The 25,634-nt window shown below is 44.0% G+C and overlaps 3 protein-coding genes across 3 annotated transcripts in view; 2 read left to right on the top strand and 1 right to left on the bottom strand.

The window, feature by feature from the left end:
* Positions 1-455: 455 nt before the first annotated feature.
* On the top strand, positions 456-6,486 carry SLC10A4 (solute carrier family 10 member 4). The gene is made up of 3 exons (XM_045019206.1): positions 456-979; positions 2,457-2,667; positions 5,066-6,486. Exons 1-3 carry the CDS (start codon positions 528-530, stop codon positions 5,579-5,581), a joined length of 1,179 nt encoding a protein of 392 aa, XP_044875141.1. The 5' UTR covers positions 456-527; the 3' UTR covers positions 5,582-6,486.
* A 507-nt stretch (positions 6,487-6,993) lies between these two features.
* ZAR1 (zygote arrest 1) lies at positions 6,994-10,425 on the top strand. Its single transcript, XM_045017554.1, has 4 exons — positions 6,994-7,785; positions 7,995-8,087; positions 8,166-8,240; positions 8,546-10,425. The coding sequence occupies exons 1-4, from the start codon at positions 7,000-7,002 to the stop codon at positions 8,687-8,689; spliced, it is 1,098 nt and encodes a 365-aa protein (XP_044873489.1). The 5' UTR covers positions 6,994-6,999; the 3' UTR covers positions 8,690-10,425.
* Positions 10,426-16,715: 6,290 nt separating this feature from the next.
* The window catches only part of FRYL (FRY like transcription coactivator), a 351,277-nt gene continuing 342,358 nt past the window's right edge, over positions 16,716-25,634 (bottom strand). The window contains exons 64-67 of the mRNA XM_045018794.1: positions 22,305-22,322; positions 21,239-21,349; positions 19,216-19,412; positions 16,716-18,795 (exon numbers count right to left, since the gene is read on the bottom strand). Coding sequence (XP_044874729.1) covers positions 18,537-18,795; positions 19,216-19,412; positions 21,239-21,349; positions 22,305-22,322 — 585 coding nt within the window. The 3' untranslated portion in view covers positions 16,716-18,536. The remainder of the gene's footprint in view (positions 18,796-19,215; positions 19,413-21,238; positions 21,350-22,304; positions 22,323-25,634) is intronic.

The raw sequence follows: 25,634 nt of genomic DNA, 5'->3' as shown, positions 1-25,634 counted from the left end.
GCTGACAGCAAGCTTGGCACCATAACAGACACAAAGAAAGACATGGGCCCTGCCTGGAGTAGCTTCTTAACAGGATGTCTGTCTATGCCTGTGGGTGAAGTGTGTGACTGAATGCACCCTATATAAAGCAGACACAAGACACACTGGATACAAAAAAGCAAGCGTTCTTGTGTAAGAGACAGAGGAAATCTAATGTAGGGTGAGTATCCTAGATGCAGTGTGTCTAGTTGTAGGTGCTATATTGTGTAGGGCAGATTAATTCAATGTGTGTGAATGAGGGCTGTTGTGCTTGGCTGTGAGTGGTGGTGTCGAGGGGGTGGGGATGAAGGTCTGAGGAGGGCTAAGATGTGCCAGTGCTTCAGCCCGGTGACTGACTGACAGTCTCCTCAGCCTCTTCGCTGCCTATCAGTCCCCACCTTGTGGGGCCTCCCGGCTCCTCCAGGGCTTGGGCAGGCGATAGGGACCTGGCAGTTTCTGACTAGATGCTCAGCCGCTGACTGCCAGGCGCGCACGCACAGTGCACAGCCATGGACAGCTCCTGGGTGGAGAACGGGACTCTTGCCCCCTTCGCTTCGCTCTCCCCGGAGCCGGAGAACAGCAGCAGCGGCAGCGGCAGCCCCAGCCCCTCCGGCCGGGTGCCGCAGGCGGGCACGGGGCCGGGGGGCAGCCCCCCGTTCTGGGATACGCCTCTGAACCAGGGTTTGAGCGTGTTCGTGGGGCTGGCGCTGTGCACCACCATGCTGGGCTTGGGCTGCACCGTGGAGCTGAGCCAGCTCGGGGGGCAGCTGCGGCGGCCGGTGGGGGTGCTGCTGGCGCTGCTCTGCCAGTTCGTGCTCATGCCCCTGCTGGCCTTCCTGCTGGCGCTGCTCTTCGCCCTGGACGAGGTGGCCGCGGTGGCCGTGCTGCTGTGCGGCTGCTGCCCCGGGGGGAACCTCTCCAATATCATGTCCCTGCTGGTCAACGGAGACATGAACCTCAGGTACCCACCCCGCCGGGCTCATCTCCCTCCCCGGCGGGGCAGGCGTCGCTCCTTGTCGGAGTAAAGGACCCAGAGAGGGCGGCCGAACCCCGCTGGGAGAGGGAGGCAGCCGGGGCCGCTGCGGGGGTTGTGGAAGTGCCGGGGGTAGGGGGGGAAGGGGGGATGTGGAAGTGCCGGGGGTAGGGGGGGAAGGGGGGTTGTGGAAGTGCCGGGGGTAGGGGGGGATGTGGGTGTGCCGGGGGGGGGGGGGGGAAGGGGGGATGGGGATGTGCCGGGGGTGGGGGGGGGGGAAGGGGGGCTTTGGATGTGCCGGGGGGGGGGGGGAAGGGGGGATGTGGATTTGCCGGGGGTGGGGGGGGGAAAGGGGGATGTGGATGTGCCGGGGGTGGGGGGGGGAAGGGGGGATGTGGATGTGCCGGGGTGGGGGGGGGGGAAGGGGGGATGTGGATGTGCCGGGGGTGGGGGGGAAGGGGGGATGTGGAATTGCCGGGGGTAGGGGGGGGGGGGGGGATGTGGATGTGCCGGGGTGGGGGGGGGGCGAAGGGGGGATGTGGATGTGCCGGGGGTGGGGGGGGGGTAGAAGGGGGGATGTGGATGTGCCGGGGTGGGGGGGGGCGAAGGGGGGATGTGGATGTGCCGAGGGGGGGGGATGTGGATGTGCCGGGGGTGGGGGGGGGAGGGGGGTTGTGGATGTGCCGGGGGTGGGGGGGGCGAAGGGGGGATGTGGATGTGCCGAGGGGGGGGGATGTGGATGTGCCGGGGGTGGGGGGGAGGAGGGGGGGGGATGTGGATGTGCCGGGGTCAGTATCAGTGCGGGGGTTGTGGATGTGTCGGGGTGTGGACGGTGCGTGCTGCGGGAGGACTGTCGGGTTTACAGTTGTTTAAAATCTTCGCTATTTTATAATCAGGTCTGTGCCGGCCTTTGCTGCCCCTGTTCCGGGGCGCGGCCCGTGGGAACCGGGACAGAGGAGCCGGTTTCGGGATCTCATCAGGGGAATTTTGGGGGGACAAAAAGGAGTTTGAGCTCTCGAGTTGTTGTGTCCCGCGCTGGCTGCGCGCCTCTGGGAGATGCGGGGAGCCCAACCCGTGCTGAACACTTGCAATTATTCTCTGTTTGTGCTCCACGGCCCCCTAAGGCAGGCAGGTTTTACATGCAAAAATATAATTTTCCTTTCACAAAAAAAAACCACAGCTGGCAATTACTCCTCCCCCCCCCCATCCCCAACCATATTCAGGCCAATATCCGAGCATCTCCAGCCTGCTCGGTAACTGGAGAGAAATACTTGCAATCAAACAGCTACTTGCGCCCTGGGCGACTCTTGTCCCAGCTCCTAGAGAGGGTTTTGCACGATAGGTTTGTGCCTCGTTACACTAAATGGCTTCATACCGCCAGATATTGTTCCCCCCACCCAGCAGCTGATGGAAGAGCTGCTCGTGCTGACCCGCTGCCTGTTGTTCTGTCCCCTCCCTCCTGCAGTATTATCATGACCGCCTCATCCACCCTGCTGGCCCTGCTGCTGATGCCCCTGTGCCTGTGGATATACAGCCGCGCCTGGATCAACACGCCTCTGGTGCAGCTGTTGCCCCTGGGGGCCGTGAGTCTGACCCTATGCAGCACTTTGCTCCCCATCGGGGTAGGAGTTTTCATCCGCTACAAATACACACGGGTCGCCGACCTCTTGCTCAAGGTAACAACAGCTGCGCCGGGTCCCGCTTCTACATACACAGAGGTGCCGAGCACCACTCGGGAACAGGCCCCTAGGGAGCTCCTTCTCGCCGGGGTGGTCACAGGGTGTGGGGAAGGGCTCTGCTTCTCGGAGCCGCACTATGGGCGCTGCTGCTTTAGGATACAGAATGTACATGTTCTAGTTAAAGGATCAGAAAAGATGCACGTGGCGGAAGATTTAACAGATCTACAATAAAGAGACGGGTAAAGCTTGCTAAACCGTATAAATACTGCCCTACATCGTGAGTACGCAAAGAGTAGAGGAGCCAGCATTGACAGCAGCGTGCATGGTATCTGTTTCATCAGGACTGCATGTCAGTGTAGAAACTGAGCACTTCCGTGTATTGTATTGATATCACTCAAATCATAGGATTAAGGCTCATCACATATCTCATGTAAACCCTCAGGACTTGTTCCGAATTCTAAACAGAATCTCTCTCTCTCTGTTTTCCAAAGAAGAAGAATAAGCGCCCATTGTGGTCAATTAGTAATAAAATACTGCCCGTGCGTGACTATTTTCTGTAAAACAGTTACAGGCAGGATTAGAGTTGACTACAAGTAACTTTTTGTTTAAAATAAATAAATAAATAAAAATTTGCTCTCTTATAAAGACCAAAGGATGAATCAATATTTCCATACAGTAACACTAAATAAAAGTAGACAGGCAATGCCATTTCTTCAGTGCAACAAGAGCAGATCAAACCACAAATGAATGCTCAATATATTTCTAACCATGAGACAACATTGCTAAGCATGTGCTTTAAATAAATAAATGTTATACTTATAACAGGTACTATATCCACATTAGAACTAGTAGCTTCAGTTCCATATGCAATAAAAATCAGTAAATTCCTAACTAAAATAGTAACACGTACAACTACCTTAATTTGGAATAATTAAAACAAAAATATAACAGTTATTGTTTTCTAAATTATTTCTTTGTTTCGAAAATATACAAATTTTCAGTAAGCATTTTTCATCAATCGTGGCACAACCAATTTCTATATTTTTGACTAAACCTTCATCATGCAAGTAATTTGTATGGAAGTCAATAAGAAAAATAACATTAAAATACATTTATGTGCATGTTAGTTGAAAATAATTTCAAAGATTCAGCAAAATAAGCAAAGATACCAGGATTTCACCCGGTGTTTTAGGGAAGAATGAGGACAAATTTAAAAAAATGGTCTTACTGAACAACAGAAATGTACCATTTTATTAACTTTAACTAACATTATTAAGTGCAACCAAGGCAAAGAGAAAGGTTTAGGAAAGGGAATTCATCGGGATAGGAAAGTGAAAGCATGCTGTGGAGACTACTAACCATAATTGAAGAGAATTACCCGACTGAAGTACTATTACAAAAGTCTTTATACATATATTTATGTTGAAAGCAACAATAGTTGAATAGATGAATATTTCTGTTCATCAAATAACAAAACATGAAAGTTAAAAATTAAGGTAAACTTTCAAGCAAAACATGCTCAAAGGTAAAGCAAAGGCACTCAGCACACAACCGGTTAATACTGCAAAAATCACTCAATGGTTGCAGCATGCACAGAATATACTAAACTAAAAGACCCAACCTCTGGGCCCAATCTTGCACCAAATAAAGTAAATTATATAACTGCCATTGAATTCAATGGGATCAGATCTTATTTCAGGACCAGTACCATCCTTTTTAACTGTCAGTTTGGATGGTTTATATCTCCTTTAGGCTTAAACTTGGCATACACATTGTTACGCAAGATGAAATTTCTTTAAATAGTTTATCCAATTTACACTTTAAAAGTAATATTTTAAAGTATTTTAGCAAAAATCAGACTTAGCTTCATTTTCTTTTTTAAATGAAAATTTACACAAAGTAATGCAGATTGTTACTATCTTTCAGAGAAAGTATTCCAGACAAGTTATAAATGTTAAAAACTAATTAAGAGACAGATTTTTTTCCACCCTTATTCACCTTGCACCTGATTCAAAAAGTCCACTGAAATTTTGGATCAGGTCCAAGGTAAGAAAGGGTAGCAGAATCTGTCCATCAGTGGATAGGTTAAAATAAGCTCTGTGTTAGAAATGCTAAGGGTATGGCAAACTCCCGGGAATTTGTAATTAAGCAGAATGGTCTTTTCAATGTCCTTCAATTACATTTTGTCTGTTCACTATTCATATAAGGAAAAGCTTCTGCTGTAACTGCTGCAATCAAATGTGCTGATTTTTAAAACAAATATATAGTTTAAATTATTTCCTTATACTATTTTAATAATTGTGTATTTAATTAATTTGCTTTTAAACAACTCTAATGTAAGTTTTCCCTTCTTTTTTCTCTGACATATCTGATTGTGATTATTCATTATTGTTAGGTTTCCTTGTGGTCCCTTTTAGTGACTTTGGTGCTTCTTTTCATTCTGACTGGCACTATGTTGGGACCTGAGCTGCTGGCAAGTATCCCTGCATCTGTCTACTTAGTAGCACTCTTGATGCCCTTAGCGGGCTATGCCTCAGGATATGGCTTAGCTACTCTATTTCACCTGCCACCTCATTGCAAGAGGACAGTGTCTTTGGAAACAGGATGTCAAAATGTCCAGCTCTGCACGGCTATACTAAAACTAACTTTTCCACCACATCTCATAGGAAGTATGTATATGTTTCCCTTGCTTTATGCACTTTTCCAGGCTGCAGAAGCAGGGATTTTTGTGTTAGTGTACAAGATGTACGGAAGAGATGCCTATAAACAAGATCCCCTAAATGAAGATGAAGACACAGATATTTCTTACAAGAAACTGAAAGAGGAGGAAATGGCAGACACCTCATACGGCACAGTGACTAGAGAGGAACACAATTCTATTCTGATGGAGCCTGCACAGACTGCACTGTAGATGGACAACAGAGCAACAGAAGGGGACGCTTGAGTTACAGTAATATATGGTATTTGCTATATGTTTTGGGAACTAGTAAAACAGGCAGCTGGGGTACTGACCAGTCTCCATTAGCCACCCATCTACTCCCAGTGTATAAGATGACCATACGTTTACTCTTGTGCCAGTTGCGAATATTTCCTCAAAAATATAGCCTTATATGTACAAAAATCAACGTGACACAACGAGATAAGTCTACAACTTCATACGAAGAAGCTCTTTGGTGACATAAGTAAGGCAAGGACAGGTACCAGAAACGAATGAAGCATTTTGTAGGAAAGGGTTAATTTGTGTATCACTGGTGTGAACAAACGAGCAAATTAGATTATATTTGTAAAGTGTCGTTCAATTTCATGCATCCTATTAGTTGTAAAAAACATCCTGTCTATTGTTCTGATGATAAATGCGTGGAAAAGATGAATTAACGCTGTATTAATCATTAATTAAAATCCCTCCAAAGATAACTAAAAATTAAAAGGAAGTGCAAGTAACGGTCTCGTTTATCTACAGATGTATCTAGCAGCGATTTATCTTCAGGGAAGGTAAATCCTCCCTTCTTAAACTACCTGGTCCCTGGCTCCTATGTTTAGTACCAGCCAAGGAATTCACGGGTTCCTTCCTCCTTCACAGATTCATCCACAGGTGCTGGAACTGGGGGTGCTGTGCACCCCCTGGCTTGACCTGGTTTCCGTCATACACAGGGTTTACAGTTTGGTTGAAGGTTGTCAGCAGCCCCACTATACACATTGTCCCAGTGCTCCTGGATTCCCCTGCGTGTTGTTTCTGTCACAGGCACCGCTCTGTCACTGTCTGCCTGCGGCACGCAGCCTCTTGCTGCTCCCGCGGGAATCTCACCAATCCATTCAATCAATGCGCCGGGTCTGCTCCAAAGAAAACGCTCCGGCTAAACCCCCAGCTCACATGAAGGCGGCACAGCCGCTAGGATCCCCCTCCCCCCCCGCCCCCCGGCGGCTGGCCGGGCAGATACGGGAGTTGTAACTCAAGGGCCAGAGGAAGGGAGACTCAGGACGTTTAAGAGACAGAGAGAACCCAGCAGGGTGGTACCAACAAGGGGTTTACTTGTATCAAAGACCTGCCTGGAGCTCTGCGTCCCCGCCGCCGCCGCGGCTCCCCTCCCACCTCTGCTATGTTCCTTGGCCCTCGGGCTCTTCCCATCCTCCTGCTTTCCCCGCGGGCTTCCCGGGGCAGCGATCCCCGCCGGGGAATCCGCGGCGAGGTGGTTCATTGCCCCTCCGCCAATGGCAGCAGCCCGCTCAGGTGGCTGGGGGGGAGGGGACGTGCACCTGAGCCTGCCCGCCCCGCCTCAGGGCGGGGTATTTAAAGCGGCGCCCGCGGGCCCAGCTAACGGGGCAGGCGTTATGGCGGACGAGGCCATGGATAGTTACCTGTACTCAGCCTACACCCCCTACTCCTACCGCTACCAGCCGCCAAAGGGCAAAGGGCCCCCGGGCGCCTGGCGGCAGCGGGGCACCTACTTCTCGGGCTATGGGGACACGGCGGCGGCGGCCGCGGCCGAGTACTTCGATAACTACCAGCGGGCGCAGCTGAAGGCGATCCTGTCCCAGGTGAACCCCAGCCTGACGCCGCGGCTCCGCAAAGCCAACACCAAGGAGGTGGGGGTGCAGGTGAACCCGCGGCAGGACGCCTCGGTGCAGTGCTCGCTGGGGCCCCGCACCCTGCTGCGGCGGCGGCCGGCCCCCGGGCTGCCCTCGCTGCGGCCCCGCGAGCAGGAGCAAGGCAGCCCCGCCACCACCACCGCCAGGCCCGTGCGCTTCCCGCGGACCATCGCCGTCTACTCGCCCATGGCGTCCCGCAGACTCACCACCTTCCTGGAGGAGCCCGAGGACGCGGGGCAGGAGGCGGCCGAGGAGGAGCCGGAGGAGGCGGCCGCCGAGGAAGAGGAGCCGCAGCAGCAGCGCACGGAGGCGGCCGCCGTGCGGGCCAGCTGGGAGCAGCCGCCCGGGAGCAGCGCGGAGCCGCAGGAGCCGCGGCCGCCCCAGCAGCAGGAGGCGGCAGAGGAGGAGGAGGAGGCAGCTGCCCCGCGGCAGGAAGGGCCGGTGGAGGCCCCCGAGCGCCAGGCCGGGCAGCCCCAGGCCGCAGCCTCTCAGGAGCCGGGGCAGGGCAAGACCCGCCTGCGCTTCCAGGTGAGGGCCGGGTCACCGCCTGCCGCTGCAGGGCAGGGGGTGGCGGGAAGCCCGGGGGCGGGGCCGCGAGTGACTGGCCTTGGGGCAGCCGCGATTCTGGGCGGCGGGGTCGCACTTTGCACGGTGGCCAGTAGGGCCCAGGGTGCGGGGGCAGGGCAGGCTGGGGGCTGGCTCCTTGCCCGCGGCTGAGTAACCCTTGTTCCCCCCAGTTTCTGGAGCAGAAGTATGGCTACTACCATTGCAAGGACTGCAACATCCGTTGGGAGAGCGCCTATGTGTGGTGTGTGCAGGGCACCAACAAGGTAGGCCTGGTGCTCCTGGGTTGCCCCTCTGCCCCCTGGGCGCTGATTGCCGCTGACCTGCCTTCCCCCTTCCTCCAGGTCTACTTCAGGCAGTTCTGCCGGACATGTCAGAAATCCTACAACCCCTACCGCGTGGAGGACATCACCTGCCAGGTGAGCACCGCCCCCTGGGGCTAGGGCACTGGGGAGCCCTGTAACTTGGCCTACCTCAGAGAGGTGGTTTGTGGGGCCTTCACCACCATTCCTTCCAGTAAAGCCTGGGAACTCCAGCTGTGCTCTAGCACCACAAGTGTGTGAGGCTTTGTCAGTAGCCTCACTCCTCCCTGCACTGAGCCGGCTATAATCTAAACTACTGCAGCCAATACTGCTCCCTCCCCTAAGCTTGCAGATCTCTCCTGCCTTGCCTGTATCACTGCAGTTCAGGTGCTTTCTCCTCCAACATCCTTGCTTCTTTCTAGAGCTGTAAGCAGACCAGATGCACCTGCCCTGTGAAAGTGCGCCATGTGGACCCCAAGAGACCCCATCGTCAAGATCTCTGTGGGAGATGCAAAGGCAAACGTCTTTCCTGTGATAGTACATTTAGTTTCAAATATATTATTTGACTGGGATACTTGTTTAAAGGATCCTTGTGTAAAATTGCAATCAAAGCAGTTTTTCTTTTGAAAGAATATATAATATGGTGGGGTGTATAGCTGGGCAAACCTACAAATAAAGGTATGGCGAAGCACTGTTATAACAGATAAGGCATGCGCATGTCTACCTTCTTTGAGTATAGAAGTTGCAACATTTCCAATTAGGAATGGGGGAGAAGGCACTGTCCTGTCATACAAGGAAGAGTAGTTCTGTGGCTGATTTTATTGTTATGGTGACATCTAGCCGTTTCTGCTTCTGGAAGAGGCAGACATGCTTTCCTAGTGACCTCTCTAAGCTTCAGGGAGGCATCTCTGAGGAGTGATCTAGGTAGTGGAGTCTCAAATAGATTACTGATGTAAACTACCTCTGTTGCTCTATGTAGCATCTATCTCATTTAACACAAGAATGAAAATCCAATGGCATCCTTCCACAATACAGGCAAATATTAGTTTAACTAAAATGTTCTACAGTCACTAACTAGTATAGGAGTACATAAACATACACAACTTTCTTCCGATCAATCACTTTAACATCTGAAAGTTAGCAATTCCTCTCTAGGCAGAGGGCTAGTCAGATCATGAAACAAAATGTCTTCAGCTCAAGCCTAGGATTATACAAGTAGCCAGTTTAGTTGTAGAAATGGCTATCACTAATCTGAATACTTCCAGGGGCTGTTGTAGCACTATCTTTAATGAAACCCCCTAACCTAAAAGGGGCATGTACTCCAGGTGTGCATGGCTGTAAAGGGGAGAGGTTAAAATGAAACAGCTGTTGCTAATGGACCAGTTAAACATTTTCAGTGTCTGTTTTTTAATGTTTAGCTCGATTTGTAATTGATACAGATCAGTGTGGCTATCAATAACTATCATGGCTGCATTTCTCACTTATGGAGCCTACTGTGAAATAGCTTACTTCTGTTCTAGCTGTTTTATTAGCTAATCTGATAGTGACTGTTAGTTTTCTCTACCTGTGTATTTTTCAAACTGTGTAGACAAAAGCTTCTGTTACCAAGAGTCAGTAATGTATAACTTTTTTCTGTGAAACTCTCCTTTAAAGATAACACATTGCTAATAACAGCCTACTTTTTTACTTGATACACCAACATTTATTTATCAACAGCAACATTATTACCATAAGGAAGGGTGGTATTATGTAGCAATTTCAGAAGGAAGTTGCTATAAGAGGAAACTGTTGCATAATTTTAAACAAATTTTCCTTACTGACCCACAGCCACTATCCTAAGATGGAAAACACAAGATAGGGCTGCCTGTAACTTCTGGAGGTGCCTTTAAACTCTGCCTGTACCTACCACATATCCACAGTGCTTGGCTTCTGCCTGCTTGCATGTGATCCTCCCCTTCTCTAACTGTGAAGAAAGTCCTTAAGGTATGAGAGGATTTGTGGCCTTTTTGCCAGAATGGCACAGACATGAACTGGAACCACAGTAGGAGTAAGTAGAACCAGGGAACTGCGTCTCCTAACCCCACAATAGCACAGTACTGGCCTGAAACCGTTGCTGCTGTAAGCGATGTTGACCTTCTGTAGGAACCAGCATTGATTGAGAGAGGTATTCATTTATTAGTAGTAAACACCAATTTCATAGCAAATGTTGCATCCTACTTAAGACTACTCTCCATATTTACCTCTAATTAGTTTGTATGGAATGTAGTTTATAAGCAACTGGATGACAACTATAGTAAGTTTCTTTTCTCCATTGCCCCTTCCACTGTTCATCAAGCTTGTGGTCAGATTCCTAGTTAACAGTGGTACTGTATACTGAAGACTTAAATCTCCAGTCTTTTTTAAAAGCACTGACTTTTTTTTGGAAAGACAGAACATTATCTTTCATAAATAAAGTCTTTTTTATGAATTAAACTTAGTAATGTAGGGTCTTCTGCAGGCAGTTACTATGAAGTTTTTCATACTTTCTTTTTAGTGAAAGTCCATTAGATCTGCCACTCTCTTCTGTCCTTTTCTCAGTGAAGATGGGAAAGGGCACACTACATAAGAATGGAAACTAGTCTTTTTTTCCTTACAGTAAAGGTAGACTTGGAGATAAGAATTGCTGCATTTAAAGTTATGTACAGAGTTCTAGTCTACATCTATTAATGGGAACCTTTTTAAATGTTTGCCATGTAAAGCAGTTGGGTAGACACAACCTTTAACAAAAGTAAGGATAATCAGTCTGTAAGACAGGATGTGGATTTTCTAATTTCAAAAGATGTAATGTGTATACATTACTCCTTGCATTTTGTTTGCAGTACATTCTTCATCCTTTTTAATGTTTGTATTCTGCAGCTTGCAGGATGACATTCTACATCCCTCTTTTTCTTCCCTTCACAAACTTGTTTCTAGTGTGCAGTTAAATGTTACAGCTAGAATCACAGTGGTGACCAACTAGCTTTTAAATGCCCTTCTGACCTAGTTGCAGTAACTCAGATTCAGTGTTTTAGCACAGATTTGTTCCCAGCATAAATATAATTTGTTTTGCCTCTTATTATCCATTTCTGCCCAACTGTGTGTTTGAAAATGTAGGCAACTTTACTGCCTGTGCTGAGTATGGGGGGTATTTTCCAGATGAATTTTCCACATTTGAGTTCTAGGATTTTTAATATTTGGTCCTGGAGTCTATCACAGAACACTAAGGTCTCAACATTCAAAAAGTGGCCCATTTACAAATTTAGGATGTTGACTCTGTTTGCTGGGTCCTAATGCACAAAAACCAAACAGCCCAATCCTAATTCTGAAACAATCTAAAGTGGTATCTGAAATGAGATTGAGTTGTTGAGGTTCATAGACCTATACATTACCGGATGGATGGAGCTGAAGCCCCAGCTCTATGCTTGGGGTTTGATACTATTGTATTAGTGGAGACAAGGAATGGCTGATCAAACCCCCACCCCCCCTGCACAAAATGGACTTGAAGAGCATCTTGCCAGAGTGACTGATGCTCTGTCTAACAATTACCAAAGCTTTGAAGGTTGGCTACTATTGGTCCAAGACTCATAGATGCAGGCAGTGTTGGAAGTGTACCTATCCATCCCTCATCCTACTACTAGGAGTGTTTCTAACCACACCAAGAAGAGAGCTGAATGGCAACAGCTAAGGTAAAATAAGGCTAGAACTTTTCAAGAACTGGATCCTGTAGAAGGGGAGAGGATACATTCTTTGCCATACAAGGAGGAATTCCGTAAGATTGCTCTGCTGGACAGGGGAATCTAGCTTACCCTTCCTGATCACTCTGCTGCTTCACCAACAAGGATTTGAAAAGGACCAGACTGCTCTGGGAGCATGTTCTTAGAGACTGAAGGAGGTGGCAATGTCAAGCTCAACAGGTAACCTTTAATAGACCTCCATGTTGACTTATTGGATTTTTTTGTAACTTCTGTGAAAGTGATGGGAATGCTAGCTCAATTTGGACTAAAGCAACCACATTTCTGCTGCACCAGCTTAAGACTCCCTGGGAGGAAGTATGATGCAATAGCAGCTAGTATGCTAAATGTATCCCAATAAGGGATACATAGTACCAATATTTTGGTAATAGGAAAGAGGAAGAGTGACTTGTACTTTGTCCAGTTAATATTAAATAAATGCAGGGGATAGCTTAAAATTGTAGGGAAATGATTAATATAGGTGACAAATTCTTTCTCCCTTAAGCAATTCTGTCACTTGTCTGTCTAAATACCTTTCCATTACCCATGAAAGTTATTGCTCATCTTCCCTCCTCATAGTTTAACATTGTAATTGTGTTTGAAAGACTAAGAACTGAACCAAACATTACAGGGAAAAAATGTAAATCCCCTTCCATTTCCATACCTGAAAGTCCAGATGTGACATGAGAAGTGTAAATGTAGAACACAGATGGACTGCTTATGCATGTGAATAGTCTGGCTTGCATCTCTGGGTATCCACTGAGAGAGAGGCCGTAACTCTCAAGGGGAAGACTCTCTGAGGGAAAGATGTGAGTTGCTGTATTTGGAGGGAAGGGGAGGGACATGCAGCAGTAGTGGTGTTGGTATGCAAGGACAAACTACCACAAACTTGTATGTGGCTGTCCAGCTACTGCTTTCCTTTCTGCTGCCTCATTTCCCCCCCCCTTTTTTTTAACACTCTGGTTTTGGTGCCCTTTTCTTGTCTTTCCCCTCCATCTCTCCTACTCTTCCCTTCCCAGTGCTATTTCAGATTCTTGAAAGGACATGCTTGGCCCTGTCTTTCCTCTTATACTGACTGTCCTGAGATTTTCCTCCTAGGTTCTCTGCCCATTTTTTTCCCCTCCCCCTCATGGTCTGAGAGAATCTGACTACTGGCTTCTTCTATGTAGCTATAATACTGGCCACCTATTTCTAAAGTGAGGGTTGTAGAGTGCCAGTGTGAAAAGATGTCGTTAAAGATGTTTGCTAGGGAGTCTGCTGTATACCAGAATTTGGCTTACTCACATCAATATGTGGAATGATGGAAAATCTCTTCCCTAGTCCATTATTAATGGGCTGTGCCATCTCTGCACAGATGGAGAGGTAGTCTATATTTCCATCAGATATGGCCAAACAGTTAGTAATAAGTATTTCTAACTCATACCCATATACATAATTACAGTTGACCTATGTAGTTATAGGCCTGTCAGTTCAACATGGATCCCAGCTCAGATAATAGAGCAGCTGATATGGGACTTGATTAATAAGGAATTACAGGAGGGTTACATAATTTAATGCAAATCAACATGGGTTTATGGAAAATAGATCTTTTATGACTTATGCAATTACAAGTATTGATAAACATAAGTGTAAATGAATACTTAGCCTTTAAGGTATTTGACTTTGTATGACATGACACACTAAATGAATTTAATAACTGGGTAACTGAGGTCTTAATGTAAAATAAAGGGGGAATTATCATCAAGTGAGTGTTTCCAGGATTGATCCTGGGCCTTGCCCTCTAATGATTTCTAATTAAGGATGTGTAAAACTACAAAGTATACAGATCACACACACACACACACACACACACACACACACACACACACACACACACACACACAATGGGGCAGTGGTAAATAAGGAAAGATCATGGATTCAGAGCAATCTCAATCACTTGGTAAATGGCCCATAAGCCAACAATATGCATTTTAATATGGTTAAATTTATACATCTAGGAACAAAGGCCTTACTTACAGGCTAGGGAACTCTATCTTCCACAACCCATAAATCTTTTTCCAGTTTACCATTTCTGAGGAAAATCAGCTGACCATGAGCTTCCAATGTGATGCTGTAGCTCAAACAGGAATCTAGAGGAGTAGATATTCCTGCTATTGGAATACTGCATCCAGCTCTAGTGCCCAGAATGCAAGAATGTTGATAAAGTGGAGAGGGTTCAGAGAAGAGCCATGAGAGTGGTTAAAAGATTAGAAAACATACCTTAGTGATCTTCTTTTCCTTTGAGTCTAAGGGGTGATTTGATTACAGTTTAAGTATCCACACACAGGGAAAGGTATAACACAATTCCATGGCTGGAAGTTGAAGCAAGACAAATTTGACAATGAGGGTAATTAACCACTAGAACAGTTTACCCAGGGTCTTGATGGAGTCTCTGTCACTACCAATTTTTAAATCAAGATCAGGTGTTTTTTCTAGAAGATATTTTCTAAGAACTATTTTGGTGAAGTTCTAAGGCCTGTTTAACACAAGATGTTGGACAAGAAGATCACAGTGGTCCCTTCTGGCCTTGGAGTCTGTGTTTTGTATGAGATGTTAATCAGTCCTTTATCAGAAAGGATGTTAGCTGATCATTTCCTTTCTAGAACTGAACTTTTCCCTCAGTTTAACATTTTCCCTTCTGGCTCCTGACCTTGCATATCTAATAAGATAGAGAGCACTATGGAAAATAGTGGGAAGAGAGATCAGACACATTTCCACAGTCCGTCAGGAGAAAATTTTCTTTAGAGACTACTACATAGAACACCTTTCTCCCAAAGGAGAGCAAGCTAATCTTGGACAGCTTAATGAAAGTATTAAAGGACAATATAGACAACTTCTTGATTTCTTTTAAGGTGACTGATGCTCCTTTAGATGAGAGCTACATTGGACTGCATTAAATGAACCTTGCATACACTGCACTAGGTGGGCAGGTTCCATTTCTAACACATCATCTTATCCATCTGGCTATGGACAAGTTGTCTTGTTTGAGATGTTTTGGATGGACTGCTTCAGAAAAAATCAGCACACTTATCTTTCCATGTGTTTGAGGTATATTGTCATTGCTCTGTGGACTATGAATAGTGTCAACTTTTCTGTCCTGGAACAGTAGACTTGTTCAGAAGGGGAAGACTATGGCCTGTGGGATATGGAAAAAGTAATTTTTTTCCCCCCAGTTACCTAAGAGTCAGAGATTTGTAATTACCTTGTTATTAAAGATGCAATAGTGGAGGTCAGTGTTATGGACCTCAGAATGATAAAGTTCTGTGACAATCAGAACTGTAATGCACAGACATTTGTATGCTGCTTCTAATTTTCTTCACTCTGAAAGGATACTTTATATACAGAGATGTCAAAATGTACCTGTATGCAATTCATATTTTCATTACATAAAAATTAAATGATTGCCATGAGGAAGGCATAGAGAGCTGCAGTTATCACTACACTTCTTTTGAAAACAGCAGGTGCTTCTGCCATATCCTCCTACATCACTGCAGGTGCTGCATCACTGATGAGGCAAGAGACTGGATCTTAATATAATTTGAGAAGTGGGCTTGCTGCATGTTGCTTCACTACAGTGGCTGGTATTAGTCAAGTAAATGTTATCCCCACCCTACTGCTCTCTAGTTATAGCATCTGGTTTCCACCCTCCCTAGCTACTATTTCTTCCAGCACTTTTGGCAATTGGAAGATTGGGTGCTTTTAATAATGGCAGTAATAGATTAATCCTGGGGGCTGTCCATCCTCTAGCTTCACACTCTAGTATGTTTTAAACACTTGGTAGGCAGTCCTGATTCATGTCAAATGCAAGAACTCCCTGTCCCTGTCTCAGGCCTATGCCCAATGCAAACTTCTTTTCCCATAGCACATGATACCTGTTGTGGACACTGGATTGTGTAATTTCAGAGAGGGTTGCAGGGACTGCCACAAAGTTCCTGTGTATGTGAAGTAGAATGGATTATGGTTTGTTGCTAAAAATCTGGGCCAGTTTTTCAATAAAGTACAAGTTATCTTAGGGTTGGTTTGTTGGACACCTGGTTGCAATCGTCTTCTCAGACTAATTCTTCATTGCTTTCTCCGCCTCCATTTGCATTAGTTGACACTCCTGGCAACAGCATATTCAGCGACTCTCAAGATTTCACTTTGCTAATACTTAACCTTCTCAGGTACACCCCCGGTTCAGAAGGTAAACAGGTCATTGACCCCCAGTATCAGATCAGGTGCTTGATCATCTACAATAATATTAATCTAGGATAGCAGCTGGCACAAGAATCCAACTAGTTATAAGAACTGGATGTGTAAATGGTTGCTCCTGTTAGCAAAATAAAGTACACTTAACAAAGAAGTGGCATACTAACTTACGTGGCTGCAGGGATAGCTGGTGTGGGAGACGAGTGCTAGGAAGACACTGTGTAGTGCATTTTAAAGTGATGTTCCTTCAGAGGCTTGTGAGGAAGGTGGATTGGGAGAAAACACCCAGATAAGGCAAGACTATAAAGTAAGAGAATATTGCTGGGAACCAGTTTAGTCTGCTAATTGCAAGAATGGAAAGTTCCAAAAACTGTATACATTACTGGTTAGGAATTGTGCACTGGAATTAATAATTAGATGTGAGGCATGTGCAGTATAAGACATAGTACACTAAAATGCTGTAGTGTAGACAGGACCAGTGAGAAGAAAACACAAATTTGTTTGCTAATTCATTGCTGAAATTGTACAGTATGTTAAGAAATATTTCCACTTCAATTTTTACAAACTTCTAAAAAATGACACTTATCCTTCTAGCTTGCACAAAATACACAGGATGACAGGTACAATGTTTTTATTTTACAAAAAAAAGGGGGCTGGTAAAAGATGATGTAAATAAAAGTGTAATGCGCCACTAAATAAAACTACATATCCCCAGTAAATACTTATTAAATAATTAAGAACACCATCTACAGTACCACAAACATCAAAATAATTCAATTTTATCAGGTCAAAAAAATACAGTGATTATGAATGTGCCTTGACCAGTTACAGAGCTTGTTAAGGTAACAACTACTGTCAGCAGTCCAACAGCGTGCACAGTGCCTTCAATTAATGCATTTCAGCATAATTACATTTCTAGTGGGGTCCACTTCCCCAAGAAAAGGCAAAGCTAAGAATTTCATTTGTACATTCTAAACTCTGGAATTACAGATCCCAGTTTAAAAAAAAAAATCACAGTGGGTAAGAGATGCATATAAAAATACTGGGTGTTCCTTTCAAATCACAGGAATCATGGGACTACATTAACATATTTCTTTTACAAAATGATTTTCAACAGAATCCAGTTCATTTTATGCTACAGTGAAAAATGACTATGAACTATCAGTATACAGAAGTATATTGCAGGTTTGCATGTTTGGATAGTGTTTCCTCTTCCTTTCATTTTTTTTCCTGTAGTCCCAGTTCCTGAGGTGTAACATGAGTTATGAAGATACGTGTAAATGCATCCACACCTCTTTTCTTGAACTCAGCAGACTACACTGACTGCAAGTCATGTATTCTACTACCAATAGCCATTGTTCCCCTCCCCCTCATTAGCTTTGTACATCTATTCTCATATAACAGTGCATTGCATGAATGTACAAGAAAAATACTGGTTTTGCACTATACAGTTTCTAGAATATATACAGAATAAAATAAGTTAACTTTCTTCTAATGAGAATTGCTGATGGGCAGCATATATCTTTAATATACATTTTAAAGTCTCTGCAGGCAGCTACTTTTTGGTTAGTTATCAATATTTGTAACATAAGCACTGATCAGAGAACTGAGCAGCATTCCAATAAAGTTAACAGATATATTATTTCTTTTAGAAACACTGGGGAATCCCAGTTTAAAATATTAAATGTCTTAACATTTACACACTATGAGGATTAGAGCTAATAAAATAAAATTTCTCCAAAAATAATCTTGCATTGCTCTTTTAGGCATGCTCTGAGACCTTATCAACAAACATCCATACCTTCAAAATGCAACAGTCATATATCCATACATTTCAACTCTCACACATAATTCCTCATTACAGACAAAACAAAAAGCAAAACAAAACATTGAGAAATCAATGGTTTTTGCAAAGTCTTTACAAGTCCTTTTTCTGCTCATGTATGACTGCACATTCTTCATGACATTGCACAGTATGTCATTAGGCATTAGTTGATGATTAAATTTACTGTTGTAAAACCAGGAAATCTTGCAGGTTTTCAGCCAAAATGAATCAGCCTTGATTTTAGCCTCATCCCACCTGCTTTACTTGTCTCAACATCTGGAGGCCATTACTGCAACAGCACTTACAATTCTGTTTCTCCAGAAAATAATGCATATATATGCATTGCTTTTAGCCCTTTTCCTTTAATGTAGTTTATATCTATATAATAAAAAAAATCACTACTGCCCACACAACTGTTGTGTGTAGAAACAGCAGTCAGTAAGATGTTAACTCCATTGGTTTTTAGATCTTTGTTTTTTGATGAAATTTCGTGCTATGTTAAAATTCTGTATTGGCCATCAGTTTTTTTTTGTTTTTTTGTTTTAAATGAAAGGTGCTTGATAATGTTCTGAGGCATCCTTAGCTTTGTTTCTTTACTAAATGAAAAGCTGTTCAGAATCCAGTGCTCATCATATTTCCTACAGGTTTGGCTTTTGCTAGAAGCTGATAGGATTGAACCATGCGTAGAGACTCTCGAATTTCTAGATTAAGTTCCATCAGTTTTGAGCTGGCTTCTGACATGTCTTGGTTAGGGCCTACTACTGCAAAGCTACCCGTCTGGCCCAACGTCTGATGACGAAAATATATATGCAACAGCGTTTGGACTGGGTCATCTTCAGAACTGCCAAATATGTCATTGGGCCAAATAGACCTGTGAACATCATTTAAATATTTATTATTATTTTCTTTCAAAAGAAAACAAAGCAATTAGTCAACATGACTTTCATTTTTGTTTTAAAGAATGTGTGTGTTATATAGGAAAAGAATGTGAGAAGAGAGAGTTCTAAGGTACAATTCCTATACTTAATGAGATGTCATTTTCTTACAGAATAATATACATGAAGTTTATTTTTCAAAGGATACAGTTGTTAAAAATCAGAACTACCCTTGTTAAATGGTGAAAATGCACAAGAGAAAAACACATAAAAACAGTCAGGTTTGTCCTTTTCAACAAGGACATCTAGCAAGAGTTAAAAAAAATTGGAGTCAAGCCTGTTTAAATTAAAAATGTCCATTAGGAAACTTAGTGCTGCTCTAAAAGCATAATAATTTAAATCATTTCACATTTTACCTGAAAGCCTTGACCTGTGCTACAGCTGATATAAACTCCTTGCTTCTCAAGGTTTCAATGAGAGAATGAATGGCAGTTTCTGTGCTAGCTTGGGAAGCCTCTGATATTTCAATTTCTTCAATACCACTGTCTGAGGCAGATTCAGCCTCTTTCAGACAGCTCTCCAGCTGGGCAAGTTCTTCTGACATGTTTATAACCTAAAAGAAATATGGAGAGTTGAGCCTTTCTGGATCAAAAACTCTTTTCAGCCGAATTAAGTGTTGCAGGAAGATAGGGATGTGCACTTTCCCTCCCCCAGAACTGTGCATGAGGCAGGGATACAGACAAGGGAACCAATGTGGCCCCTTGGTCCAAACACTCATGCATATGGATGATTACACGAGTCAAGTATTTGTAATAAGCATTTGGGTTTTCACATAGTCTGTCCTTAGTTCTTTAGAATTCCTTGCAGGAATTCTTACCTTGCAATCACACTGTAATTTGTGGGCCATGAACCCATCCAGCTGTAGCCATGTATCAAATCAACATAAAGAAGTAGCCTCTTTTGGAAGAATAAAATAAAGTTGAAATGATTCTGTTACAAATAAAGAAAATCTGAATGTATAGAAAGAAAGAAAAAGTTCAGTACACATATATAGCAGTGGTGACCAAACACTATAGTGTGGTCCAGCCAGTGCACATACTGCAACGCTGTTCCTGAGCTTGCACTCAATCTATCATGGTCTACGCAGAAAGCAAAACCAAGATCATAATTCCCCAGACATGACAGGTGGGAAAGAAAACTCCTTAGCCACAGAGCATGAGTAAGACACGAGACCTATACTCTGAAGTGCTTCTGCGTCTGACATGGTGACTGGGGAGCCAAGGGGGATAAATCTGCATGCTCAGTTGTCACAGCACCCTGCTGACTAGGAAACACATCCTTTCATCAACATTACCCAATGTTATCAACAAATGTGCATACTGGGATCTGAAGAATGAAAATATCCAGGTGCCCATTATGGGGGAGGGAGGTGTGTGTAACTGATAAGGAGTGTGGGAGAGGCTTGAGGAGAAAGAGGGTAAGTCTACACAGCAAAAGCTGTGCACGGGCTAGCCTATCTGAGCTAGCTTGAGTCACCTAGCAAGGGTAAAAGGAGCACTCAAGAGAGCAGAGCATAGGCTTCAGAGCAGGCTAGTGAGCTGAGTATGTACCCAGGGTCTATGCTGAGCTTGTACTAACTGCACTGAAGTCCACCCTGTGCTGTCTTCACTGTTATTGTTACCTGTGGTAGTTGGATTCAAGCTAGCTCAAGTAGGCTAGCCAATGCACACCGTTTGAGTGACAGCTTTAAAATTGCTTCCTCTTCATTAAGTGCCCAGCTGCCCTTTCAACTCAGTTTTGTATGGCCCTACAGGCTCTTTTAATTAACCTTCTGTTGTAAAAACCTCTATTAGCTGTTTTTTTTAGAAATGTCACTAATGTTGGGTGCCTCTTTGTTGTGTTTCCAACCTGAGACACCTGCTCCCTGATTTTTAGTTGTGTTAAAGACATACTATCAGCTTTTTGTATAGATATACAGAGATAGGTTATATTCACCTGAAACTTGAATATGGCTTTAAAGCTGTAACACTAATTGCAAACTGTACATAGTTGTATAATCAGAAGAGAAGACTCAGTTGAGGTAGAAAGGGTCTTCATAACAGATCTTCTTGATTGGAGTTAATGTACCTCATTTACGGTTTGATTGTTATACACCAACAGTGACACAGAACATTTTAAATCCTTGATTTTTTAAAGATCATTGGGCTCCCTGCATTACTGTGTATTAAAGAGCTTTCAAGTAGTCCAAGGATCAACACACATATCATTCAATGACTGAGAAAAATAATTGCAAGTTCTAATTAAACCTTTTATCTCTTGGCTACAAAACAGCTGGTATACACACTTCCATGTTCAAAAGAGATGACCCGCTGATGATTTTTAATGGGTTTTGTTTTTGAACACCAATAACAGGTAGCTAAATAATATTATTTCCTTTACCTCTGCCTCTTTTTTGATTGTATCTACTTTGCTGATGAGTTTGCAATAGGCTTGGAACAGAAGCAGCAACTGGAAATGCAACTTGTATAACCTCCGACACAACTCCAGCTCCTACAAATGTAAACAGCAACATTATCTTAAATTCAAGGAGTGCTAATCTACTAACACATGACACAATCAGACAAGAAATCATAGCCAGTTTGTCCAGCACCGAATTTACAATATTAAAAATATTTATTTGCTTACTGCAGAAAAGGAAATGTCAAGAAGATTTACAAGCTAATGTAGTGAGAAGCTGATGAAAGCAGATGAAAGCTGCATTCAGGAGTAGATTGGTAATTAGAAAGAAAGTAGTATTGCTCTTGCAGGTTAAAAGTTTATCTTTTAAGAAGGGCAATCACATTTCCAACAAGAAAAAAAAGGATTCAAATGACATTTTAAAATGCCATGCTCCAGCAGGAAATACATAGATTGCTTTTATTTCTTTTGGCTGTTTTGTCAGTTTAAACAGTAGATCTGATACCAAACAAACAATTGTGATTTATGAGTATGGCCTCTTTTCCCAATGTTAATATAAACAGGTAAGTATGCTATTAACCCTAGACTTAAGGTTACAATTGCATGATAGAGCAAGAAGAAACTTATTAAATTCTTAGACATAAGAATAATGTTTCCTTATGAAAGCTCGCTATGATTTTATTTTAAGAAATATCAGATTGTAAATTCTTATTGGAATGGAGCAGCAATATTAACTTATGCACTGCTTTGTTTGCATATTTTTATCTAAAACACTAGTCAACGAGAAGGCAATGTTAATATTGCTTTAGATTTAGACAGAGAAGCTACTGCTAATGGAGTCATTTACTATTAACTTGTATTAAGTACAGGATCATATTATCTACAAAGGACCACTAGTTCATGGGTTAGGACTATACAAAATTGAAGCGTGCAGTACTTTTATAATAGTCTATGATGAGACATTACTATCTCACAAATGGAGGAGAGACAGATGGAGACCACTTGGAGACATGGTTAAGTATTCAATAAATCAAGAACCATCACTTACTGCTAGAATTTCCATTTGCTAAGCAAGAAGATGAGCGGGTCACAAAAATACAAAGAAAGAAAAAGATCAAGAATTAGTGTAGGAAATTATTTTAATTAGGGTTACAGATGTCCCAGGTAAACTGGAGGAAGAAATATATCTTTCATTCTCAAAAGATTCATTGAGTGGGAAAAATATCAGTCTGAATTCCAAGTGAAATTACTAAACACTCGCTGATATAACTGACAAAGAGTAACTTTTTTTCTTGCTGTCCTACCCATTAACAAAAATATACTTCAACTACAACACTGCTATAGGAGGGGTCTGGAGTTATGTGTGTGTAAATATTTATATAAACCATCAGAAAAAAGAACAATTTGGGTTTATTATCTGTACAATCTGTTTTCCTTAACCCATGCCATCGTATTTGAACATAGAGGAAAAAACCAAAAATGAACGCCCCCCCCGACAAATCACTTTCCCCATGAATTCAGGGTGTTATGTCAATCTGGGTTTTGAGTCAACTCAAAAAATCTTTGTTTTTGAGTTTTTAACTAAGACCTTTACAATACTTCAATGCAAGATTTTCAGTCTAATTTCCCTCTAGGATTGTGGATATGGTATTTTCAGGGCCACCCAGAGGATTCCGGGGGCCCGGGGTCTTCGGCGGCGGGGGGCCCTTCCGTTCCTGGACCCGCTGCCGAAGTGCCCTGAAGACCCGCGGCAGGGGCTCCCCCGCCGCTGAATTACCGCCAAAGCGGGACCCGCCGCCGAAGCACAGCCCGGTCTTCGGCGGTAATTCGGCGGAGGGGGGCCCCGCCGTGGGTCTTCGGGGCACTTCGGTGGCGGGTCCCGGAACGGAAGGGCCCCCCGCCGCCGAATTACCGCCGAAGACCGGGCTGAACTTCGGTGGCGGGTCCCGCTCCGTCTTCGGCGGTAATTCGCCAGCGGGGGGTCCTTCTGCCCCGGAGCGGAAGGACCCCCCCGCCAGCGAAGACCAGGAGCGGCAGAAGCTCCTGCGCCCAGCACCGCAAGAGTTTGCCGGGCACCCCGGAGCGAGTGAAGGACCCCGCTTCAGGGGCCCCGAAAAACTCTGGTGGGGGCCCCCGTGGGGCTCGGGGCCTGGGGCAAATTGCCCCTCTTCCCCCCCCCCTCTGGGCGGCCCTGGGTATTTTAGAAGAAGAATGTGCGTATGTGTGTGTGTGAAATGTCAGGAAAGCCTTTTTTGGCTACGTCTACACTTACAGTAGCATGTAGAGTACATACACACTGCACGCACCCCTAGCATGGGTATAAACAACAGTGTAGACAGTGAGGAACTGCTTCGGTGAGCAGAGTAAAGACACACCAGAACCTTAGGGTACATATCCTACACAGCTCTCTTTGTACACTCCCTGTCTTCCCCATCTACACCGCTGTCTTTAGTAGTATAATGTCCCACTGCCTTCCTGCTGCCAAAGCCTTTCCCTGCCACAGGGAAAAGCTCTGGTGGGGGGAGGCACTGGGGAAAGGCTCTGGAAGCTCCCTGCAGCAGGGAAACACTCCCAGTTGCTACACATGGCAGGGTGGAAACAGCCCGCTTTTCACTGTGGCGTGTAACTACACATATCCTACATGCCGCCACCAGTGTACACCAGGCCTTAGAGTGTAAGTTATTTGGGGCAGGGAAGGTCTTTACTTTTGTGTTTTGTACAGTGCCAAGCACATTGGTGGCACTTAATACATACATAAATAATAAGCATATGAGAGATGATGCAATCAAAGTGACTCTTCCACAAAGGAGCAGTTTATGCTTTAGTATTATGTAAATACACAGAATATATACAATGCCTATTTTTTATTCTGTAGTCTGTACTCACTAACATCTAAATAGTGTAGTAATTAGGCAAGCAATAACTATTGGGCACCGTGCAATTTCAGGAGATTAGACCCTGATCCTGAACCATGAAAATCAATGGGGGTTTTGCTACTGACTTCAATAAGTATAGCATCAAAGCCCTTAGGGTTCGTCTATACAGCAAAAAAAAACAGTCCCGTGGCAGTGAGTCTCAGTCACGGGGCAAGTGCTGTGGAACTAACAGTGCAGACATTCAGGCTGAGCCTGGGCTCTGAGACTTCCACCCTTGCTGAGTTTTAGAGCTCAGGCTTCAGCTTGAGCCCAAACATTTACCCTCTATTTTTAGCCTCGCAGTGGGAGCCTCAGGAGCCTGAGTCAATTGACCTGCACTCAGACTTGCTGCTGTACCTTTTTTTTTTTTTTTGGTGCATAGACATACCCTTAGTGACAAGCACAGAAGAGCTAATTTTGTAAACTTCAGTCAGTTATTGAGTCCCAGTACATGCCAGACATAGTCTATTACTACTATTATAAACCAAAAATGGGGGAAAAAAAAAGACACGGCTTTCTACAGGGAATGTAAGCATAAACAGAGCTATTCTAAAAGTTGAAGTGAAGTTCTACTCTGTAAAAATGGTATTGTGTGGTTTTATATTTATTCTCTCTTCATTACTTTCACATTAAATTTACTCAGTTTACAGATGATAACAATTTTCTAACTGCCATTCCTGCAAACTCAGACTGGGATCTTCTGACAGTCAGGATGCTTTCTTTCTGGCTCACTTGTCATCACTACTAGTAAAGATTCTGTAACTGGATTTAATTAACAATTCTGTTGATGATGCATGTGCCAGAAGAGAATTCAGCTCTTTGCTCCCTAGCTATATTGACATCAGTGCTAAAAAGTAGTAGGAGAATCTTATTTATGTCAATGAACTAAGCATATCTGTTGAATGAGGTACCATTTTTTCTGATCATAGCAGCATTTTAATGCTCTGTACATTAGTGGATTACTTTAATAATCTATCAACATTCCGTTCCACTTACAAGGATTTCTGAAACAAGTACCACATTCAGTAATCCACAGTAGTTCCTTCAAGTCATTTCTAAATGTATTTAGAACGTCTGTAAAAGGTATATTTTTGGAAAACACCTTAACTGCACTTTCCTGCCTTTGTGTGAGTGAACAGGTACTATATATATATATTTTTTTAATTTTAAATAAATGTATGATCCAGTGAGAGGGTCATATTACTGGGAGGCAGCTTTGCCATTAACTCAATGTGTGGGCTCAGGCAAGCCATCTAGGCTGTGTGTCTTCAAAGATGCCTAAGGGAATTGGATGCCCAACTTCTACTGAAGGTCAATGTGAGCTGGGCATCTAACTCCCTTGAGCCCCTTTGACAATCTCATCTTTAACCTTTTTGGAAAAACTTTCTTGAATCCTGTGCGCCCTTCACTGATTCTAACATGTCTGTACAGGTTTGAAGTAAACAGGTATGCTGGAATAATTT

This window comes from Mauremys mutica, chromosome 5, assembly GCF_020497125.1.
Source record: "Mauremys mutica isolate MM-2020 ecotype Southern chromosome 5, ASM2049712v1, whole genome shotgun sequence".
NCBI lineage: Eukaryota > Metazoa > Chordata > Testudines > Geoemydidae > Mauremys > Mauremys mutica.
Note: the sequence above shows the minus strand (reverse complement) of the source record. Positions and strands in the feature narration are given on the sequence as shown.

Excerpts from the sequence above, each read along its gene's own strand:
- SLC10A4 (XM_045019206.1), top strand. The coding sequence starts at position 528 with ATGGACAGCTCCTGGGTGGAGAACGGGACTCTTGCCCCCTTCGCTTCG. Across the intron at positions 980-2,456 it reads AACGGAGACATGAACCTCAG|TATTATCATGACCGCCTCAT; the intron begins GTACCCACCCCG and ends TCCCTCCTGCAG. Across the intron at positions 2,668-5,065 it reads TCGCCGACCTCTTGCTCAAG|GTTTCCTTGTGGTCCCTTTT; the intron begins GTAACAACAGCT and ends CATTATTGTTAG.
- ZAR1 (XM_045017554.1), top strand. The coding sequence starts at position 7,000 with ATGGCGGACGAGGCCATGGATAGTTACCTGTACTCAGCCTACACCCCC. Across the intron at positions 7,786-7,994 it reads AGACCCGCCTGCGCTTCCAG|TTTCTGGAGCAGAAGTATGG; the intron begins GTGAGGGCCGGG and ends TGTTCCCCCCAG. Across the intron at positions 8,088-8,165 it reads GTGTGCAGGGCACCAACAAG|GTCTACTTCAGGCAGTTCTG; the intron begins GTAGGCCTGGTG and ends CCCTTCCTCCAG.